The sequence below is a fragment of the Phodopus roborovskii genome, unplaced genomic scaffold, assembly GCF_943737965.1.
Source record: "Phodopus roborovskii unplaced genomic scaffold, PHOROB, whole genome shotgun sequence".
Taxonomy (NCBI): domain Eukaryota; kingdom Metazoa; phylum Chordata; class Mammalia; order Rodentia; family Cricetidae; genus Phodopus; species Phodopus roborovskii.
Genome location: NW_026126418.1, coordinates 73,640,944 through 73,662,004, shown reverse-complemented (window position 1 = coordinate 73,662,004; position 21,061 = coordinate 73,640,944). Strand labels below are relative to the sequence as shown.

The 21,061-nt window shown below is 51.2% G+C and overlaps 1 protein-coding gene across 4 annotated transcripts in view; it reads right to left on the bottom strand.

Moving 5' to 3' along the window:
- The window catches only part of Sh2d3c (SH2 domain containing 3C), a 32,231-nt gene that overhangs the window by 6,746 nt on the left and 4,424 nt on the right, over positions 1 to 21,061 (bottom strand). Inside the window, exons 1-5 of one of the 4 annotated variants that reach the window (XM_051185216.1) lie at positions 19,387 to 19,478; positions 10,064 to 10,103; positions 2,836 to 2,964; positions 1,148 to 1,602; positions 407 to 531 (exon numbers count right to left, since the gene is read on the bottom strand). In XM_051185216.1, the coding sequence (XP_051041173.1) occupies positions 407 to 531; positions 1,148 to 1,602; positions 2,836 to 2,964; positions 10,064 to 10,103; positions 19,387 to 19,430 (793 nt within the window). In that variant the 5' untranslated portion in view covers positions 19,431 to 19,478. Of the gene's footprint in view, positions 1 to 406; positions 532 to 1,147; positions 1,603 to 2,835; positions 2,965 to 6,177; positions 6,473 to 10,063; positions 10,104 to 19,386; positions 19,479 to 21,061 lie in introns of those variants that run through there. The other 3 variants (XM_051185215.1, XM_051185219.1, XM_051185217.1) reach the window with 3 other exon arrangements.

Sequence of the window (21,061 nt, the reverse complement as noted above, 5' to 3'; positions counted from 1 at the left end):
AGAAACCCTGTCTCAAACAAACAACAGTAAAGCACACAGCCTGGGTTAGCTTTGTCTAAGGTAACAGTAGGACTTGTTACCAGGGTCCTTGCTAAGGCAGCTGCAGTGGGAACTTTGCCTGCTGTGGCCAAGCACAGCCTCAAGCCCTGGCTCTATGCTGCACCTCCGCAGGCTTCCTCCATCCTGGCACTCACACTGAGTACCCCCATCTTGTGCCCATTGCCTGGCACCCATGGGAACACTATCAACTGCTACTGCATGAACAAACCATGGATGGTGCTTATGTATCAATACCAGCAATTCTGCCACAGGCTTTTCTAGCACATTCCAGAGCACAGACAGACAGGTCAGACATTCCCCACCAAAGACAGTAGGGCTCCAAACATCACCCCCTCTGTTAGCTTACCCGTGCTATAGGCAGGGGAACTAGGACTCTCGGAGATGGGGGACAGGGGTGAGTGTAGATCTGGGATTTGGTCCATGCTGAGGGCACAGTTTCTGATGGCGTCCCGAGGGTGCGGTACTGAGGTGCTGTGGACAGGGGCTCAATGAGCTTAGAGGTCAGAGATCAGGACCCAACCCCCAGCCCCTCTGAACATCAGAAAAAGTGACTGTCAAGTTCAGTCTCTCAAAGGACAAGCACAAAAGCTGGAGAAGGAAGAGCTAAGGTGGAATAGACAGCTCCTCAACCCCGGCCCAGAAGGCCTTGACCTAACTGACCCACAGCAGGCCCTGACTCCTGCAAACCTGACCCGCAGTGGGCAGAGCCCTAGATCTACTTCCACTTGCTTACTCTCTAGTTATCTTCTTCCCTCAATTATCTCCATCCCTACCCAGAATTCTCTTCTCCTAGGCTCAGAGACACAGAAACATGGCTTGGGGCCACCTGGCTGAACTGAGGCTTCTTGGACTCCTCTATGTCTTCCCTGTCCCTAGAGGAAGAGACATGCAGGCCAGAACCCAGCTTATCCTCATGGTCTCTGTAAATTTGACCATGGACCCCATTCTCTGTATAGACTGGTGCCCTCAGCTAGTGCACACCTGTCTTCCAGCCTCCCACTCCCCTGCACAGAGCCTCCCTTCCACGCCAGCTTTCTCATTATTGATACCCCATCTAACAAACCAGGAGAATGGGAACCTGGCTGACCTGTTGGGGCATCCATCGTTGCGGGTGACCTTGTCAGTAGTAAGCCCATCGGTCATGGTAATGCTTCGTCTCTTCATGTGGCTGCCCTTGGAGCCTGATGGGCTGACAGGGCTGGCGGCCTTGCTGCTGGCCTGGCTCAGGCCATAGCTGGCCTCGAGGTAGCGCAGTGGGAAGGTGCGGTTCACAGGGCAGTAGATGATGGCCCCACTCTGTTCAGACACTGCCTTACGGCTGCCCACATGGTAGCGCACAAGGGCAGGCACATGGTCAAAGCTCTCCTGCTCAAACAAGTACTGGATGTGAGTGTAGCTCTCACCAGCCTTCACCACCACCTTGTTAATCTTGAAGTGCAAGGCCTGATTGTGCCAGCGACACGTAAGCACATAGTCCCCTAGGCTGGTGAGTGAGTCCCGGATGAGGAAGTCGCCATTGCGCTGTACCAGGGTCTCAGAGACCTACGGAAGGTACAGAGAAATTAAGCTTACCAGAATTCCAGAGCCAGGGTCAGGGGACATGGTGACTTTGAACTGAGGATGCAAAGACAGCATCCAGAGCACAGTTAGTAAATATCAGACACAATATTTACTTAGAACCAACCTCTGGGGCGGCACCGCAGCTGACGCCATGGGGTCAGGGGCACAGAGGTCCAGGAATGGCAGGAGGTGGCACTTGGAATACACATGGGGCACAATGACTGTAAATGTTGTAATCACTGTGGTCAGAGACCTGGGTCTCAGACCCAGCCCCTCTCAGGGTTCTTGCCAGGCAAAGTGAGTTCCAGACACTCCTCCACCCATCCCAGATCCCAGGACAGCTCTGGGTGTATCTGCTCCCTTGAGATAACCTCTCTTCCTAGAGTACAGATGATGAATCCACACATCTCCCAAGGGTTTTACTCAGGCCCTTCCAGGTGAGCACCTGTGTTTCTGTACAGTACTCCATCCTTGCATTTCTTTGAAAGGATTGATGCTCGGTGCACATTCAGGGCCACCAGCCTCCAAGGAAGCTGCCACCTTATTATCCATGTCCACAAACTTGATCCCCTGTGTTGGGGCATAGGGCCAGATGACCCATCAGTCCAGGTCTGTGATTTTCAAAGTTCCCTAAGTACAGATACTTAACATGACCAAAATTAAGTGGCCCAAAAATAGATGTTCTCATCCAGGCAGTGGTAGTGCACGCCTTTAATCCCAGCACTCAGGAGGCAGAGGCAGGTGGATCTCTTGAATTCGAGGCCAGTCTGATCTACAGAGTGAGTTCTAGGACAGTCGGGGGTACACAGAGAAACCCTGTCTCAAAAAAACCAAAAGGTTGTTCTCTAACCAAACTCACATGAGGCTGATCGATAAACCGGGAATAACGAAATACAGTAAGAACAGCGCTCCTTGGGCTCTCATGCACTGGCGCCAGACATCCTACCTGACCTGAATTAACTTATTTCACCGTCACAATAGTCCCTCCCTTTTGAGAAATGGTCTCACTTTGCAGTGCACATTGCCTTTGGAGGGGATATTCTCTCCATTGTACAAATGAGGATGTCAGGGCCTGAAGAGGCGATGTGACTCTCTGAAGATCACATAGTAAACGGTAAAGCTAAGTCTCATCCTCACAATGAACAGGCCAGAGACTCTCTGGTGACTGGCGTCTGGGCTGGGGTTGGGCTGAGACTCTGCCTGGGGCCTGCTCACCTCACGAGGGATGCGTCCGTGGTACCAGGCGTGGCTGCGGAGGTCTGTGCTATTGAGCTTTAGTTCCTCTTCCAGCTCCTTGTGCAGCTTCTCTGGTGAGGAATCGAGGATGTACTTCTCCTTGGAGAACTGCACAGGGATAGCAAGATTGGTATCTAGTCCCTACCCTTTCTCTTTTTCATCTCAACTCATCCTGCCCCAGATCGTCTTTATTCCTGTGACTGTTGAGAACACTAAGACACTTGCCCTGGCTACTCACCTATGGGTCCCTAGCCCAGTAGGAGTAAATTATCCATTTATTTTACCTAGGCAAGGGGTGGGTGCAATGAAGCATGCCAGACCCTGTTCCCCAGTAAGTCCCCATGCTGAGAGATGAGCCAAAGCAGCCTAACAAGGCATTGCAGTCAGCACCAGGTGCTGGACAGCGCCAAAGAGCCCTGGCTCTCGGCCAGCCAAGGGATCGGGACTAGACTAGGGACTTCCTCCCTCAAGGAACAGACAAGACCGCAGGGCCATCTTGGGAGGCTGTCTATAAGTCAGACTGAGAGGTAGCAACTGAACCAACTAGCTGAACATACGAGGCTACATTTGGGAATGTGAACTATGCGGTAGAAGGGCTGAAAGCAACCATAACGGGGCAGGACCCCTCACAGACATCTGCACTCCTCCAGGCCCTTCCCCCTTGCAATCTCAAGAGATCCTGCCAGATTGGAAACTGCAGGCCCTGTGGGGGAGAGTCTAAGTTCACTCACTGAAGTAAATTCCCAGAGCTCTGCCTTCCCAGACACCTTGGTGGGCAGTCCTGGTTTTAGAGGTTACCCAACCCCAGGCATCCTATTGCCAGAGGAGAGAACCATTACCAGGCACACCCCATCATAGAGACAAGTCCACCCCATCTGAGCAGTCTGGGCCTTAACTCTTTCCTCAGTAAAATGAGTGGTACTTCAGGATCTGCCTCACCTCACAGCGACTCTTGTCACTTTGTGGCTTTGCCAGCCCCTAAAGATGGCTGTTCCAGGACACATATTCTAGAACTGGTCAGAAGCACACAGACAGGTAAGGCAAGGAAATGGAGTCTTTCCTGGTTACTCTAGAGTCTACCAAGCTGCTCAAACATATCCAGACCTAAGAGCCACACTCCACACAGGGTTCATATCTCCACTGCTGCCCAAGAACCACGATCCCAGCTCCAGTAATGCCTAGACTCTCCGTTTTTATTCATTCAACAAGGACCATCCTCAACCTGAGTACTATGCTGGGGCTTGAGTCCAAGGTGACCAGGATATCCCACTGCCCTAGGGGGATCCATGCAGATCCTCACACTCAATTCAAGGTGTTTACACCTTCAGAGACACAGTGTTCCCATGTCTGGTGGAAGCTGAGGAAAAGCAGAGGATGGAAGCCAGGTGGACAGGGAGGAGCTGGGGCAAAGGTGGAACCCTGGGGGCAGATTCAGTCTATGGATGGTACAGCAGAGCTGCGGCACTGTCTGGGGAGCTGGGGAACCACCCAGAAGCCTCAGAACAGTACGGTGTGGTGTCAGCCTCACTCTGCTGTGAAGAGTGGCCTGAGGCCCTCAGTGGTGGAAGAGCATGAGGCACTGGCCAAGCACCAAGGAAGGGTGTTAGGTGGTCAATGGCCAGGTGTAAGGGAGGAAAGCCAAAGGGCCAGACAGGATGCACACCCATGGAAATCCTGGCAGAGGGTGGCTCTTTCTTTGAAAGGCAGCTAGGGCAGAAACGTGAACAAGGGGCAATGGGCCTGTGGTAGTGTGGGCTCCCAGATGCCTGAGTTCTGGAGACCAAGGGAGTCATCTGATTGCACCTCAGTAGACAGGGACTGGGGTTTGGCTTGCTGCAAGGCCTCTCCTCTGCCCACAACATGGCAGAAATCAATGCTCTACCAGGGTAGAGATGTCTTGGCGAAGCTGGGATTTGGGCCTTTTCAGATTCCCACACTTCTCCAAGAGTCCCCTTATTCCTTAGGGTCATTAGGTTCCTCCTTTTTACACTGAAGTGTTCACACCAGGCCAGGCCTCCTGCCCCCACCCCTTGGAACCACACAGAATTCTAGGAAGGTGAGAGCCAAGTGAAAGGATCCTGTACCCAACCTTACACACACACCATTCTCCACTCTTAACAGAGCACACACTGGAACTCCCTTCCCAATTCTGAAGCAGAGAAGGGACAGACTGCATCCCAAAGAATGTGAACACAGCACTGTGTGACCTTGGACCAGTCGCTTCCTCTGGCTGGGCTTGAGTAGCTTCTGTAAAAGGGTTCTGGAGATTGGCGCCCATTTCCAGCCCTAAGCAAAGGTCAGAGTTGGGGGTGAAGGGACCAATCTCCCACAAACCTGGGGATTGGAAGCCCTAGGACCCTTGTGACTCCTCCTCCTCACCCTGGGCCTTAGGGCCCTCAGCTCCCAAGAGTTGGGGTGTGTGTATTGGGGGGGGTAGGATTAGGTGAGAATGCAGCATCCCTGCGCTCAGAGCACTGCGATTGGCTAGAGATGATCTCACCGCCTCCCGGCCTGAGCACGCCTGATTGGCCCGTATGGGGATGCTGCGCTCGCCGGCAGCGGGGCCGTCATTCAGGCGGGCTCAGAGCAAGAGTGTGTGTGTGAGGCTGGGGGAGCTCAGGAGTGAGGTGCACCGAGTCTCCTGGGAAGCCCAAGAGGCAGAAGTAGGAGAACCTCTATCAGGGTCTTAGTCACTTCCCACCAGCCGGTGCCCAGCACTACGCCCTTAGTTCCCTTAGGTATCAAAACCCCTGGCACAGCCACCACGGAGGATGATCCGCAGAGAGGCGGGGTCCGGGTCCTCCCCTCCACCCCCTTCCGTTTAACCCTCACACCGCCGCTGCGCGCTCCTGCACTGCTGGGCCAGCTGGGCTGGGAGACCTGCACCCCCAGCACCCTGAACCCACCTAGATGGCAGGAGGGTGGCGACACCGTGGTCTCTGCTTCTTACCCAATAGCATACTGCCCCTAACTCAGATCCCAGACCCCAGCTCTGAGTCCCTGGTACAATGGGGACCCAGGTGGCCCGGGTCAGCGGCAGGGACCTCATAGAGGACTAGAGGAAGCCTACTTCCCAACCCGAGTCCCAGCTCCAACTCGCTCCCCGCGTCTCTTGCAGTCCAGAGTCCGAGGAATGACCCCTGGACTTGTGCCCCGTGGAGCGCCCTGGGCACCCCGAGGTGAGCTTGGAGCGACCCCGCCCCCTCCCTTCACCCCTGCCCGGCACGCACAACCCTGCAGGGATGCTTTCGGACTGCGGTCCCCATCACAGCGACCGGGCGCAGTGACCGGGGTACCCGGGTCCCGGAGCCGCCCCCTCACCTGCACCTGCACCAGTGAGCCCCGGTAGAAGCAGCAGGCGGCGGCGGACAGTGCACTCCACAGGCTGCAGCGCTCCGTCATGGTGCGGCCGGGAGACCCAGGCCCCCAGAGCGTGCCCGGGGTGGAGGCCGAAGGGGCAGGGGCGCGGGGACCGACCGGGCTGGGCACCGGCTGCGCGTGCCTCTCAGCGGCGCGATTACCTCATCGCCTGGTCGGGGGAGGAGCAGGGAGGCGGGGCGGGGAGACCCCACCCTCCAGCCAGCTGGGGAGGGAGGGGAGCGAGGAGAGGGAGAGGGAGAGGAGGGGACCATTGTTCCTCCCTCCAACACTACCCCATTCCCCTATACGGGTTCCCCAAGATACTACCCAGGGCAGTGAGGTGGACTGGGGACCCCGAAGCGGGCGATGAGGCTCCAGCTTTCGCCACTCTCGCACCCCTCCGGGTCACAGACCCGGAGCCAGCAGGGACTTTGAATTCAATTCGATCTAAAGCTACAAAAATCCATGTTTAACCCAATCCTTTGTGGTTTCGGGTGTCTCATCCCTGATGGAGAATAACAGTGTTAGACTAGCTGATTCTGGCAGTGCCACCGTCCGGAGGCGATTAGAGCACCAAGCGCCGCTCACCTACCTCTCTAACTCGTGGCTTCCCACCTTGGGGCCCTTGTCTTTGGACCCCTACTGGCTTGTGTGGAGATGTCTGGAATACAAGGTGAAAACCTGAGCAGAACTTTGTGAGTGTCACCAAACTCAATCAAAAAAGTTGCCTAGTAAAGATAATCAGTAAAGACGCCCTATTTCTTAACTAGGTATCCCAAAACCTGAGTTTGAGGTAAGAGCAGCTTGCCTAGCATGCATGCCTAGCAAGGGTTAGGCACTGAGTCCAGTGCCAGCACAGAAGTAATCACACAATCAAAATCTGGATTGGAAGGCTGTGGATGTGGTTTAGCTGGTAGCATGCTTGCTTGCCCAGCATGCAATTGCCCAGCACTACATAAACTGGATGTGGTGGCACACACACCTGGAATCTCAACACTCAGGAGGTAGAAGTAGCAATATTACAAGTTCAAGATCATCTTTGGCTACATGGTAAACTCAAGGCCAGTCTGGGCTACATGAGACCTATTCTAAGGAAAAAAACAAACATACAAATTAGATATGGCCTCCAAACCCTTCTCCCAGTCTGTGTGACCTCAAGCAGGTGAGTCCACCTCTCTGGGCCCAGATGATTATTTTATGTAGATACACCTGAAGCTCCAAGCAGGTGTATCAAAAAAGTTTGAACTTTTGAGCTTGGTATTTTGAAATCCTGAGAATCCAAGATTCCTGTTATTGCTTGGGGATTTTGGAGATCTGGACACTCTTCAATGTTGAACACTTCAGGGCAGGAATGGAGTTTGGAAGCAACTGATTCCAACCTTCGCCAGCAGACATTTAAAAACATAGCTAAACTTGTTTTGAGGACTGCAGCCCCAACGAGCAGGTGTTATTCCTCTAAGGATTTCTAAAGTCTTTTCCCCTCTGTAATGGAAATGGAATCCAGGGCCTCAAGCAAGGTAGGTAAAGGTTGTACCTCAGCCTGAAATCTATATTTAACTCTATAAAGAGACAAGAGATCCCCCAAACTTCATAAGGTTCTTACTGCCTTCCCAGGTATAGCGCATCTGTGGTATTCAAGTCCCACTGTGGCTCTGCTCCCCCATATAAACCCTACCCTTGGCCACAGCAGCTCAGCGACTTAAAGTCCCTGAAATCTGGAGCCAAGCCAGCCTGCCCTGGTCCAAACTCAAGCATTCCTTCATGGGCACAATCTCATTGAGCCCCCAAAGTCCCCTGTTTCACGTGAGCAAATGCTAAGCATCAGAGAAGCAAGACACTGCCTAACTTGGGACCAAAATCTAGACCTGGGATATGACTTTGTGAGTAGAGTTCTGGCCCTGACTTCAGGAGGCCATGGGTTTGATGCCCAGCACCACATAAACCAAGTGAGTTGGTGAATGGCTGAAATCCAAGTCCTCTGGAAGAGGTGGGAGGATAAGAACTTCAAGGTCATCTTTGGCTTCATAGTAATATTGAAGCTACTCTGGGCTACAAGAGACCCTGCCATACATCATATACTCTCTCTCCTTCTCTCTCCCTCTCTCTCCCTCTCTCTCCTTCTCTCTCCTTCTCTCTCCTCTCTCCACATATATATCTTTAACCCCAGCACTGGAGAGACAGATGCTGGTATTTGAGACCAACTTATTCTATATAGTGAATTCTAGAGCTACGTTTGAAACAGCCCTTAAATAAATAAATAAATAAATAAATAAATTGCAGCTCTGATGGATTATAAAATGTACCCGAATCCAGAGTAATTCTTCTCTGGTCTCTGCCTGGCCTGACAACCCTTTGCATCCAGGTCTGGCACTTTTTCTTGCCCTCTGCAGTATTTGTAATTCATCCAAGGCCTGGCTGGGGGGGGGGGCAGCTTCTGGTGGTGGAAGGGCCAAGGCCGTTGTTTTGGTGTGAGCATCAATCTGGAGGCATAGCACCAGCTCTGCAGCACAAATGCCTTGTGAGTGTGAATAAGTCCCAAGTTTCTAATCCACAAATGGAAAACCCAATATGTGTTAGGTTCACCTAAAGAAACGCAACAAAAGTTTCTGGAGACAGCTGCCAAGGCTGTCGCCCTGAGTTCCATCCCCAGAACCCACATGGTGGGAGGAAAGAATGGACTCCCACAGTTTGTCCTCTGACTCCAACATGCTCACCCTGACACATGCACATTAAACAAACAAATAAATATATATTTAAGTTTACAAAAGAGCAAAACCAGCCTCTATCAGCACTCAGCAGCCAGCATAATTTTCCAGAGAACCGACTTTAAAAATGTTACTTAGCCTTTGTTATTATTACTGTTACTTCAGAGCCAATGTTTTCTTGTTGAGACAGGGTCTTCTACTGTGGTCCACTGTGGCCTGGAACTACCTGCAGTCCTCCTACCTCAACTTCCCAAGTGTCGACGACATTCATGTGCCATTGTGCTCAGCAGACACCACCACCCTATACTGTGTGGTTGCACTCTGTACAGTGTCTGGTACATGAGCATGAGGGCATGAGCTCAAGCTCCATCAGCCACATTTAAAAAAAAAAAAAAGCCATATCTGATGGTGCCGGTTTGTAACCTCAGCATTGGGAGTGAACACAGAAAGACCCTAGGACCTCATATGCCTTTCAGTGAAACCTAATCAGTGAGCCACCAGGCCACAGTGACACCCACAGTGGATAGGAACAACTATGAGGTCCACCTCTGACTCCCACAGACATAATACACACACACACACACACACACACACACACACACACACACACTTGCATTGTTAAACACTCCCAGTGCCTAGAACAGGTTAGGCTATTTTTGCGTGTTTGTTTTACCCAGACTGGCCTCAAAACTCACTATGCAGCTGAAGATGATCTTGAATTTATCCTTCTGCCCACCCCTTGAGTACTGGGATTACAGGCATGAAGAACCTCCAAGGCCTCTGCAAACACTCTACCAACTGAGCCATAGTCCCAGCCCCCAAATTAGGCTCTTGGTGTCTGTGAGTTGTGCCCAGTCTGTGCTGAAGAGCTGAGTCACTCCTCTTGCTGCCCCCTCCCAGCACCAGTACTCAACAGATGCCCTGAGACTGGGTGGTGTTCCCTACATGAGTATTCCCGTAGGACCTGTCTAGATGATGGGTTTGGGGCCAGCAGAGTGACAGGAAGCATGGGAAATAGCTGCCCAAAATGATCCCTGTCCCTGAGGGCTGCCCACCCCCTGACCTTCTCCTCCCAGGAAGAAGTCTTGTTCCTAACAAGCACAACATCATACCATGGCCAACCTCCAGCCTGCCCCTCTTACCTTTACATAGTCCCCAGCAGCCTCCAGTTCTCCAGCCGCCCTGGAAGAAGGGAAAAGAGGTGACTATTCAAAGTGCTCTCAGATCTCTGCAGTGCCCATCTCTTGCTGGCCTGGAACCTGGCCCTGGCTTTGGGAGACCAGAATGCTTATCCCTGTGGCAGGAAGACCTGTAGCTGCTCCATTCCTGCCTGCTGTGCAACCCTGAGGAGGTTCCTTCACCTCTCTGATTCTCTCCATAGATCAGGAACAAAGACAGGCACTACCTAATAAATAGAGTTATCTAGAGGATTCAGGGTGAGTGTTCATTCAGCTGGTGATACCTGCTTTCCTGGTGTCTGCTTCCTCCCTGCCTCCCCAGCCCAATCCCTACCCCTAACTGGAAGCACCAGAGGTCTAGGCTGAGCCTTAGCCCCTCTCCTCTGGCCCTTCACTACCCACTGCTGGTTACAACCTACACACGCCTATTCTCTCTGCCCTTGGGTGGCAGGGATGAAGCCCATAAAGGTCAGAGGCTGGTGGCAGCCATGTTTCCAGGATGCTGAACAAACAGCTTTCCCTTTTGTGAGTCACTTTGCCCAGCCACAGATTAGCCGTGCGACGTGCATGTGTGCGAGTGAGCGAGTGAGAGAGCATGCTTTTGCATTTGAAACAGGGTCTCATGTAGCCAACACTGGACTCAAATATTCTAGGTAGGTGAAACTGGCTTTGAACTTCTGACCCTCCTGCCTCCACCTGAATGCAGAGTGTACAGAGGCACATCACCACACCCCACCCAGTCGGTCCAACCTAAAGAACTTAACCCTCCCTGTGGTGCAGCCCCACCCCCACCCAGTGCCCTCCGTTCTCCCCAGCCCTCTCCACATCTGAGGCATCTCCAATTTGCCACCCACAAGCAGCTGCCGGTCCTCCACTGTCTTCCTTTCTCCCGGGACCAGCGCCCTCCTTCCTGCTCCACCTTTGGCCCACCAGCAGGTTATGTCCCATTCAGCAGGCCTTGATCCATGCCACTTCCTGCCCAACAGGACATCCCCCTTCAGGACACACTATGACCAAGTGTCTCTCTGCAGCCAGGCCACCCCTTCTCTTGCTGGTTCCCTGTGTCCACTCACCCACACTGTCAGCTTCAGTTCTGACGCCAGAAAATGATGGTGCATATAGCCAAAACAGGTGGGCCCAATCTCCAGCAGTTCCCTTACCCACCAAGTCTCTCTCTGCTGCTCAGTTCCGTCTGAAATCCTAGACTCAAGCAATCCTCCTGCCCCAGACTCTGGAGCAGCAGAGATTATAGGTGTACAACTGCAGACCTGGCTAAAATTCTTTCCCTCTTTTCCAGTGCTGGGAAGGAGAGCCTGGCCTTGCATTCTGTAGGCGAGCATGCTACAGCTGAACTTTGTCTTCAGCCCCCATCTGCTAAAGAAGAAAACGTATACTCCCCTTCACAGCAGAGTAATTTATCATCCAAATCAAAACTCCCTGTCGTCTTGAGAATAAAAAGGTGCTGTTACTATAATTGAAAATGGACATAACTGAGTCCATAGGACGCAGCAACCGCTGTGGCTCCTTGTGCTGGGGGGGTGCCCAATGCCTGACTCGCCAACACTCTACAATGTCTCTCTCCGCCATCCTGCGCCCCATTCTGCCCCAGCTGCACTTCTGCCATGAGGGAGGCTGCTTGAAACCATTTCCCCAGACTTTTACAAGGCTTTTTCCCTCCCTCTTTCTTCTGGGCTTCGTTTATAAGTCACCCCTCAGAAAAGCCTTCCCGGGACGGGACCCCCCCCCCAGCCCCTTCTCCTCACACTCCACCTCCCATCTGCCTCTGTTCTCCTAGTCTTGCCAACCCCCACCTACCGCAACCATTTTTAATGTATTTCTGAACTGAAAACTAACAGAGCCCCCATACGGATGTGAACTGTCATTCACCAGTGAACCCCAGTCCCCAGAGTGGTCAAAGCTTAATGGAGTACATGCGTAGTAAACAGCCCTTGCCAGTGGCTGACATGCTTAACACTTGCTCCCAGACAATGGCCTCAGGTTTCTCACCTGCAAAATGGGAAAGAAATGTCTCCTCAAACACAGGAGCTTAATAGTCAAACAAAAGATGAGCTGAAAGAAAGAGAAAGAGAAGGAAGGAAAAGAATGCCCTGCAGCTCCTGAGGCCAGGGTCTCCCTGCAGCTGTTCCTGTTCAGACAATCTGGATCCCTAAGTACTACCTTTCTGTCCTAGCACGTCCTTCCAGGCCTTAAGCCTCATTCTGCTATGCACAGGCTTCCAAGGCCTCTTGGATGCCCCCCAGCCAGTGACACTGTCAATGAGGTGGAGTAGGGAGCCCCTCCCTTGTTAGCTCTGTCCACTCTTCCCGGGTGAGGTGTCCCATCCCAAAGTTTCCGGCCATTCAGGCCCGGAAATCCTCCCTTTGCTGGGAACAAATTGTCAGGGACACACTGGGATCAACCGGGTGCTTCCTCCTGCTTCCTGTCCACTTCCTCTTAGGCTCTAGGGCAGGAATACAGCCTGGAGGATGGGGTGCTGCCCTAGGGATCTGCTTGTGTAGGTGAGGTGGCCAGATCCAGCCCAAGGCAGTGCTCCAGGCCAAGGAGCTTCGACCCCTTAACCTCCCAAGCCAGCCACAGTACTCTGTCATTCCAGTACCCAACATGACTAACACTATTTACACACGTACCAGCTCCTGGTAGCCCACCCTGGAGCACAGCCTCCCTTGCCCCCACCCTCTAACAGCAGAGTCCAGCTCCATCAGCCTGGTAGTCAAGGTTCCTAAGAGGTTCCTGGGGATGGGCTCCTTCCAGCCATGCCCAGGCATACTTACTCCACAGGCTGCCCCAGCCAAGGCCCACACAAGGCCAAATGACAAGCACCCAACCAACTCCTCAGGGGCTTTTCTTGCTCTTTGTTTCTTTCTATCTATTTTTTTTTTCCTTTTCTGATTTTGAGACATGGTTTCTTTGTCCTGGCTGTCCTAGAACTCATTCTGTAGACCAGGCTGTCCTCCAACTCAGAGATCCACTTGCCTCTGCCTCTAGAGTGGTGGGATTAAATGTGTGTGTTCTTTTTTTTTTTTTCCCCTCCAGACATCAGTTCAGAACAATGTTGAGAAACTAACAAGCATCTGATGTGTGGTGTGTGTGTGTATGATGTGTCTATGTGTATATGATGTGTGTTTATATGCGTGTATAAGATGTGTATGATGTGTGTGATGTATGTGTGATGTGTGTGGTGTGTGTGTGATGTGTCTGTGTATATGGTTTGTGTGTATATGATGTGTGTGATATATGTGTGATGTGTATGTATGGTGTATGTATGTGTATGTGGTGTATGTGTGTGTGTTCATGTGTGTGAATGCAGGCCCATGCACACTATACTCGTGGAGATCAGAGGATTATCTGAGTGTCAGTTTTCACTTTCCACCTTGAAATGGGGGTCTCTGATGCTTCCTCCTGCATTCCCCATGCTAGCTGGCCAGCAAGTTACAAGGATTCCCCTGTCCCCATTTCCCACCTTCCTGTTAAGAACACAGATCACAGGTCATCATGCATCTGGCTGTCTTGTGGGTTCTGGAGGCTTGAACTCCAGTCCTCAGACCCATCTTCCCAGTCCCAGCACCTAATGCCTCATGTATGACAAGCAAACACTCTACCACTAAGCTACACACTTCCTCTGGATATGTTTCCTTTCCTTTCTTACCCTTTCCTGCTTTCCAGCCTCCATAAATTATTTCCAAAGATCTCTAGGGTCTGCAACCTCTGGATCTTTGCACTTGACTCCATCTGTCTGGACCACCCTGTCTGCTTACATCCAGGGGCTGGGATGATTCCTCCTTGGTCTGCAGATGTTAGTTTGCTAGGAGACTTTTAGAATACATTCTCTCTCATTGCAATGATCCAATCCAGGAATCAAAGTGTTCGTGAAAACTCAGCTCCATGAGTTAATTCATTATTTCATTACATTATATACTTAAAGGGCACTTCCCTCTTAATATTAGTAGTGAAATCAATTAACAAGCAATAGTGACAACTGAGCTGAAATCAGGCCCACTCATCAGCAGCATTCATTATTTAAATAATGAACCCCTTTAATTGCCTGTATTAACTGATTTGTTCTGATAACTGACACCATGCATTGCATATATCAGTTTAATTAATTGTGTTAATGAGTAGTAATTAGTACCCATTATGCTTTATTTCCATAATGCATGCTAGAACTGGCACACCTTCAGGGACCTCTGGCTTAGACCAGAAGGGTGAACTTCCACAAAAACCCTGGAGAAGTGGAAGGGAGGATGCCCCACCCCTCTACCACGCATGGCTTTTCCCTCTGCACAGGCCTGGCTGCCCTCTCTCTGTCCCTGAGTTTGTTCCTTTGGGCCTCAGGGTCCAGTCCTGCTGCCTGAGAAGAGACCGACCCAGCTCTGCTGCCTGCCTTACTTGATCTGAGTCATGGCTTTCTCATCTTCAGAGGGTACATCACATCTGTCCTGGAAGGCCATGATGCTCATATGAGGATGAAGGCCACATTCGCTTGCTCATGTGGGCTCCATATTCTAAAGCCACTCTCCTGGGGAACAGACTCTGTTTTTATTCTTTTTTAAATAAAAACCTAGGCTGGTCTCAAACTTCCTATGTACCCAAGGTTGGCCTTGGACTCCTGATCCTCCTGGCTCCACTTCCCAAGTACTACATGGAATTACAACAGGTATTTGCTATCACATATTGCTGGCTTGTCTTTAGATTTTGAGACAGGGTCTTAGTCTGGGATTCAGGCTGGCCTTGAACTCATAACTACCCTGCTTCTTTTTCTTCCCAAATGATGGGATTACAGATGGGCAACACTTCAGCCATCTTCCTCTAAGTTTTGCTCATTCCCCAGAGAGTGACAGAGGGCGCTTTCTGATGTGTGCCTTCAGCTTCAGTATTTTAACCAGAGAAAGCCGGGTCCGTCCTGAGGCAGTGACAGCCACGGAGGCTAAGAGTCTCTTGCCCTCCACACAGCATAGGCTGCCACTCACTCAGCCACATCTTTGACAGCCTCCTGGCTGGGGGAGGGGGGCATCAGGAAAAGCACCAGCCTAGGAGAAGGGCATAGTCAAGGATGCTGAGCCAGAGCTGCTAAGAGTGACTGAGAACCTGCTGGGGAGTCGCAGGGAGGCCCAAGAGAGAAGTGTGGGGCAGCAGCTGGCTTTGGCAGACAAAACTCTACAACAGGGAGAGCCCAGCTGAAGCAGGGTGCCCGGCCCCAGGCAGGGAGCTCAGACTAGAGTTGAAGTGGCTTGAGGTCAGTGTCTGTTGTGCCCCTCATACGGAGTGACACCCCTGGAAATGAGGGGCTCATCCTGGGTGGAAACAGAAGGAAGCTGAGGAGGGATGGGAGTAAATAGCATTTCACCTAGCTGGGCAAGAGACAGAGCTGGGAAGAGGAAATGGGGTGGGTAGGGTTTGCAGAAGATCCTTGGGGATTCTGAAGGCACCCAAGCAGGAAGTAGGAAGCTTTAACTCTAAGTAAGACCACTCTCTTCTGTGGGACTCAGTTTCCCCTTCTGTAGCACAAGCAGCTACCATGTACTGCACTTGGTCCAGGACCACGGCCTCTACCTGCCATCCTATCTAGCCATCACCCTGCAGGGAGGCTCAGAGGGAGAAAAGGACTCACTCAATGATACACATTCCCTGGATGTCTGACCTTGTCCTGCTCAGCTCTCACCCCACACAGATCCAGCAACCTGCAGAAAGGGTCCCTCAAGGGCTGGAAGCAATGTAGGGGTCAATGTGGAGAACTGCTCATCTTTCCTGAGGCAGTCAGGTTCCCACAGCCCAAGGCATCTTGGGGTCTCAGGGACTGTGAGAAAGTCTCCACAGGAAATGAGAGCCAGGAGCAGCTGGGCCCCTTCACAAGACATGGACCAGCCACCCTGAGCCCAGGGAGGCTGTGCAGGCTAGGCCCACAGTGACCCCCCTCTCCACGGGTAATCGGGTAATAACTACCAGATGCCTGGCAGCTGACGTCACTCTGCAGGGCCGAGAGGGTCGTGGGACTCTGGGGAGACTTGGAAATTCTTGAATCAGAATCAACATTCCAAAAGGAAATGGGGAAGGGGGGTGTCCTGGCCTGTTTGCAGCGCCTGGCACTGTGGCTTGGACAATATAAGGTTCCCTAGTTCTCCTTTAGGGTGTCATTTACCCCAGTCTCAATGTCCTTACAAGTAGCTTCTTGTTGGGTCTGGTTGTCTGGGGGGGACATTCAAGGGAGGCACTACTGAAGAGGACAGCGTTCAGATCCTCCTGCAGATGTGCCCAACCCACTAGCTACTTGAGGCTGAGGACAGCTCTGGATGCAGCCAAACACTAACTGTGTACTTGCTGTGTGGATGACAATAGTCACAATATGAAAAGGCTGGACACAGCTCAGTGGGTAAAGTGCTTGTCCAGCATGCAGGAGGCCCTGGGTCCATCCCTACCTCCCATAAAATGTGGCACTGTGTGCTGAGACTAGAGGATCAGATGATCAAAGTCATCCTCAGTTTTTTTTTTTTGATTTTTCGAGACAGGTTTTCCCTGTCTAGCTCTTGTAGACCAGGCTGGTCTTGAACTCACAGAGATCTGCCTGCCTCTGCCTCCTGAGTGCTGGGATTAAAGGTTTGCACCACCATCGCCCGGCCTAAGCCTCAGTTCTGTAGTGAGTTCAAGGCCAGCCTGGGCTATATGAGACCCTGACACAAAAACTAAACAAAAGTTGACCATACCTGCAAGGAGAAAGATTCTCTTGAAACAAGTCAGTAAAGGGACCCCAAACTCATCTGCTCTCTGTTTTCTTCTCTATCCTCCACTTCAGGCATTCTGATCTCTGCTGATGATCAAATAGGCCAAAGGTGCACCCACCCTAGGACCTTTGTGCATGCCATTCTCCCACCTCAGGACCTTCGAGTACACTGTTATTCTCACTTCTCGGTTCACTTTCTCCCCCGACATCAAGTACATTTGTTCCTTCTTGGTTCAATTTTTTTTCCTCCCTAACCATTTTTCTGGTTTTTGTTTGTTTGTTTGTTTGTTTGTTTGTTTGGCAGGGTTTCTCTGTGTAGCCCTAGCTGTCCTGGAACTCACTCTGTTCAAGGCCAGGCTGGCCTCGAACTCAAGAGATCCTCCTGCCTCTGCCTTCCGAGTGTTGGGAATTAAAAGTGTGCGCCACCAATGACTGCTTCTCTCTAAATTGGCATCACAGGCCACTTCCCCAATTTAATTGTAAATTTGATTGACAGCATGTTCCTAATTGCTGCTATAACTCATCTATCTGGTTTTCCATCTGACTCTCTGGCCCTGGGATGAGATTTCCATAAGGCTCAGCCTCTGTGCCCACCGCTCTCTGCTCAGAGCCTAGAACAAGTTTGAAGCCTGAGTATAGCTCAGGAAATATGAAAATGAATGATGCTGGCGAGGTGGTCCAGTGAGTAAAATGCTCTTGATTGCCATGCAACTTGACTGATCACAGGCCAGTCAGTCCCTGGGTCACTCACACAAGAGAGAGCCACAAAGCTGTCCTCTGGCCTCCACACATACACATTTTTGGACAGGACCCACTCCAATGTAATAATAAATACAAGTTTAAAATATATAGAAAACAAAATCAGTGACATGCTTCCTCGGCTGAAATGGTGTGACCCCAAGTGTGCTCTTCTGGGAAATAAGCCCCCAAACCAGAGCACTATAGAAAGTCATTTGAAATAGCGGTAGGAAAAACTCTGAGGCTTTCTTCGAGAGAGGGAAGTATGGTATGGTGGTCAAGATCTTGAGCTGAGAGTTGGTCATGCCTCAAGTGAACTTAAGTCCTCACAAATGCTCACCATATAACCCCAGGAGAGTCCTCCTCATTGGGCCTTGATCTAACCACTGGGGAAACAGTCATTCACTTCCAGGGCCTGCTGGGAGCTTTCTAGTTGGTAACTAATGGGAACCTGGCCTGACATTTCTGTGTGGGTAGATGGTATGTATGGTTCCCCTCCTTTTCTAGGCCTGATTTGGGGGTGAGGGGCGGTGCTCTGGGCCCTGCTGTTTCATTTCCTCCAGCAGAAGGCTCTGTGGAGGATGCAGACTGGGCTGTTGTGTTCCATCTGGCCAGCTGAAGGCCTCCTGCTCCCCTTCCTACCTCATCCTCCATGATCTCAGCGGAGACAGGGCACCAGGAAACCCCTGCAGCCTCACCTCTTCCCCTTCCTTCCTCCTGCTCCAGGTGCACCCTGCCTTCCCAGGACGGGGGAGGGACACCATCTCCCCAGCCTGGGCTACTCTGACATTTACTAGAATGACCCATTGGGAAACTCAGGAAAGTGGCTCCATCCCACTCACTGGCACTCTTGGCTAGTCTTCTGTCCAGTTGGATTGCTCCTCAGAGAGCATCTCAGACCCATGTAGACTCCTGGAGAGCCGGAGGTCCAGCATGAGCCAGAGCTAGCCCGAGACTCCCACTGCGCTCCAAGGGACTTCTGTGACAAATGTCCAATAGTCCTGGGGCTGGGGTAAGGATTCTGGGTCTTAGGTACCAGAATAGGTCTTGATCTGTCCTGCTAACCCCACCCTGAGAACTCCTGAATACTTCAGGAAATGGAAGGCAAAGTATCTCAAACATTTCTCTTGATCAGGTCTTGGAGAAGCCTGACATCACACACATCCCTGGGACAAGCCTCTGCCACAGAGGCTTGGGCAGAGTCCTAGACATTCACAAGGCTCCTCAAGATCATTCCTCAGAGACCCTGGCCCTGACTGAGTGAAATGTGTTCCTAGAAGTTGATAGCATAAGCCTAGGAGATAGAGTGAAACTCTAACCCTGACTTACACTAGATGGGTCAAACAGGCAAACTTTTCTGTCTTGATTTACAAGATGGGTTGTCCCTCCAGGAGCTGCCAGAATATGAGCAGAGAGAGAGACACTATGTGTGCTCAGGGACAAGGCAGGGAATAGTCATAGTTCAAGAAAAATTCCAGATGCTGCTAGTTGTGGTGGCACAGATCTGTAACCCCCTGCACTTGTTAGGTGGATGCATGAGCACAGCCAGGCATCATGGCACTCGCTTTTAATCCCAGTCCTTGGCAGGGGCAGGCAGATCTCTTTGAGTTCCAGGATAGTCAGGGCTATTTAAAAAAAAAAAAAAAAAAAGTTTGAGCACGGCCTGTGCTTCACATACCCTGCCTCAGAACAAAAAGTCCCAGATGTTAAGCCCAGGGTAGTGTGTGTCAGCTGCCCCAGGGGCTCGAGCATCTCCCTACGGGACCACTCCTGCTGTCCCCTGGCCCTCCCTAGAGCCAGTTCAGTCACTCACCTTCGGGGCCCCAGCACAGAGCACCTTCGGCCCACTGCAGTCATGGCTCCCGGTGGTTACCGCCTGCAGCCCGGGAACCGTCTCAGTCTGACTGACACCCGGCTAAGACTCAGGCTGGGAGCTACGGATTCTAGGGGCAGGGCCAGACCTGAAGACCACGCCCCAGACACGATTCAACAAAGTCCACGCCCTGCGCTAACTTGCTCCTATCTCGCTCCGCCTCCCTTCCCTGTCAGTCTCTGTCTCGGCTGGAGAAGAACCCGGCCCCTACCGGCACACCCCTCAGACTCGTCCTGCCCCGTTCCGGCGAACCAATCAGCGTCTCTGAGTGGGAGGAGCCAAGTTACGGGAGAACCCTCAAACCGAGAAAAATTTACAGCTTCGATGATCTAGCCCTCTTCACCATTAAGATCCTTGAGCCTTAACTGCAGAATGAAGTCAAATTTTGGAGAAAGCAGCGAGAGATGGTGGGAAAAGCCTTAATTTTATTAATCATAAAAAATAGCATTTCCAGAGTCTGATCTGGTGCTATTGCGCAGGTTTACAAAGTTCTGTTGCCAGGACTGGAGATGGCTCAGCGCTTAAGAATATTTGTCAGCCTGCGGTGGTGGCTCATGTCTTTACTCCCAGCACTTGGAAGGAAGAGGCAGGAGGATCTCTGTGAGTTCGGGGCCAGCCTGGTTGGTTTGCAGAGTTAATTCTAATATAGCCAAGGCTACACGGAGAAACCTGCCTTGAAAAAACAAAAACAAAACAAACAAACAAAAAAAAAGAATACTTGATGCTCTTCTAGAGGACCCAGATTTAGTTTCCAGGATCCACTTGGTAGCTAGCTCACAAACGTCTGTAAACGCCAGACCCAGAGATCTGACACCCTCTTCTGGCCTCTGTGGGCACTGCAAGTATGGGGTACACATACATGTAGGCAAAGTTGGAGTCTCCTCTGGCTGGAGTTGGGATGTGTGAAGTCCACAAGCCTGGGGTATAGATGGTGACCACAAGTGTGTGAATGCCTAGCCAGTGAAGAACCCAAACCCTTCCTCCTTATGACTACCTTGGCAGAGTCTCAGTTTCCTTATCAAAACATAGGATTTAAAAAACAAAAATAACTGTGTGGGGCTATGTAGCCCAGCCTACCTAATTTTGAACTGATGACCCTCCTGCTTCCATTTCTAGAGTGCTGGAATTAAAGGTATCCACCACAAACACTCAACAAGTTTGTTTGTTTATTTGTCTTTTGAGACACGGTTTCTTTTTCTTTTCCTTTCATTCATTCTTTCTTTTTTTTTTTTTTTTTTTTTTTTTTTTTTTTTGTTTTTTTTTTTTTTTGTTTTTGTTTTTTTTTTTTTTTGTTTTGAGACAGGGTTTCTTTGTGCAGCTTTGGAGCCTGTCCTGGAACTCTATAGACCAGGCTGAGACCAGGCTGGCCTCAAACTCACAGAGAGCTGCCTGTGTGTGATGGTGCACACATTTAATCCCAGCATTCTGGAAGCAGAGGCAGGAGTTATCTATGAGTTCCAGGTCAGCCTGGTCTACATAGTGAGTTCCAAGATAGCCCAGACTAAATAGAGAGACCCTGACTCAAAACAAAACAAAAACAAATAAACAAAAAGCAATCAACAAAATGCTCAATTAGTTATTGTCAATCTTATCATTATTTGTGCTTGGAGGGGGC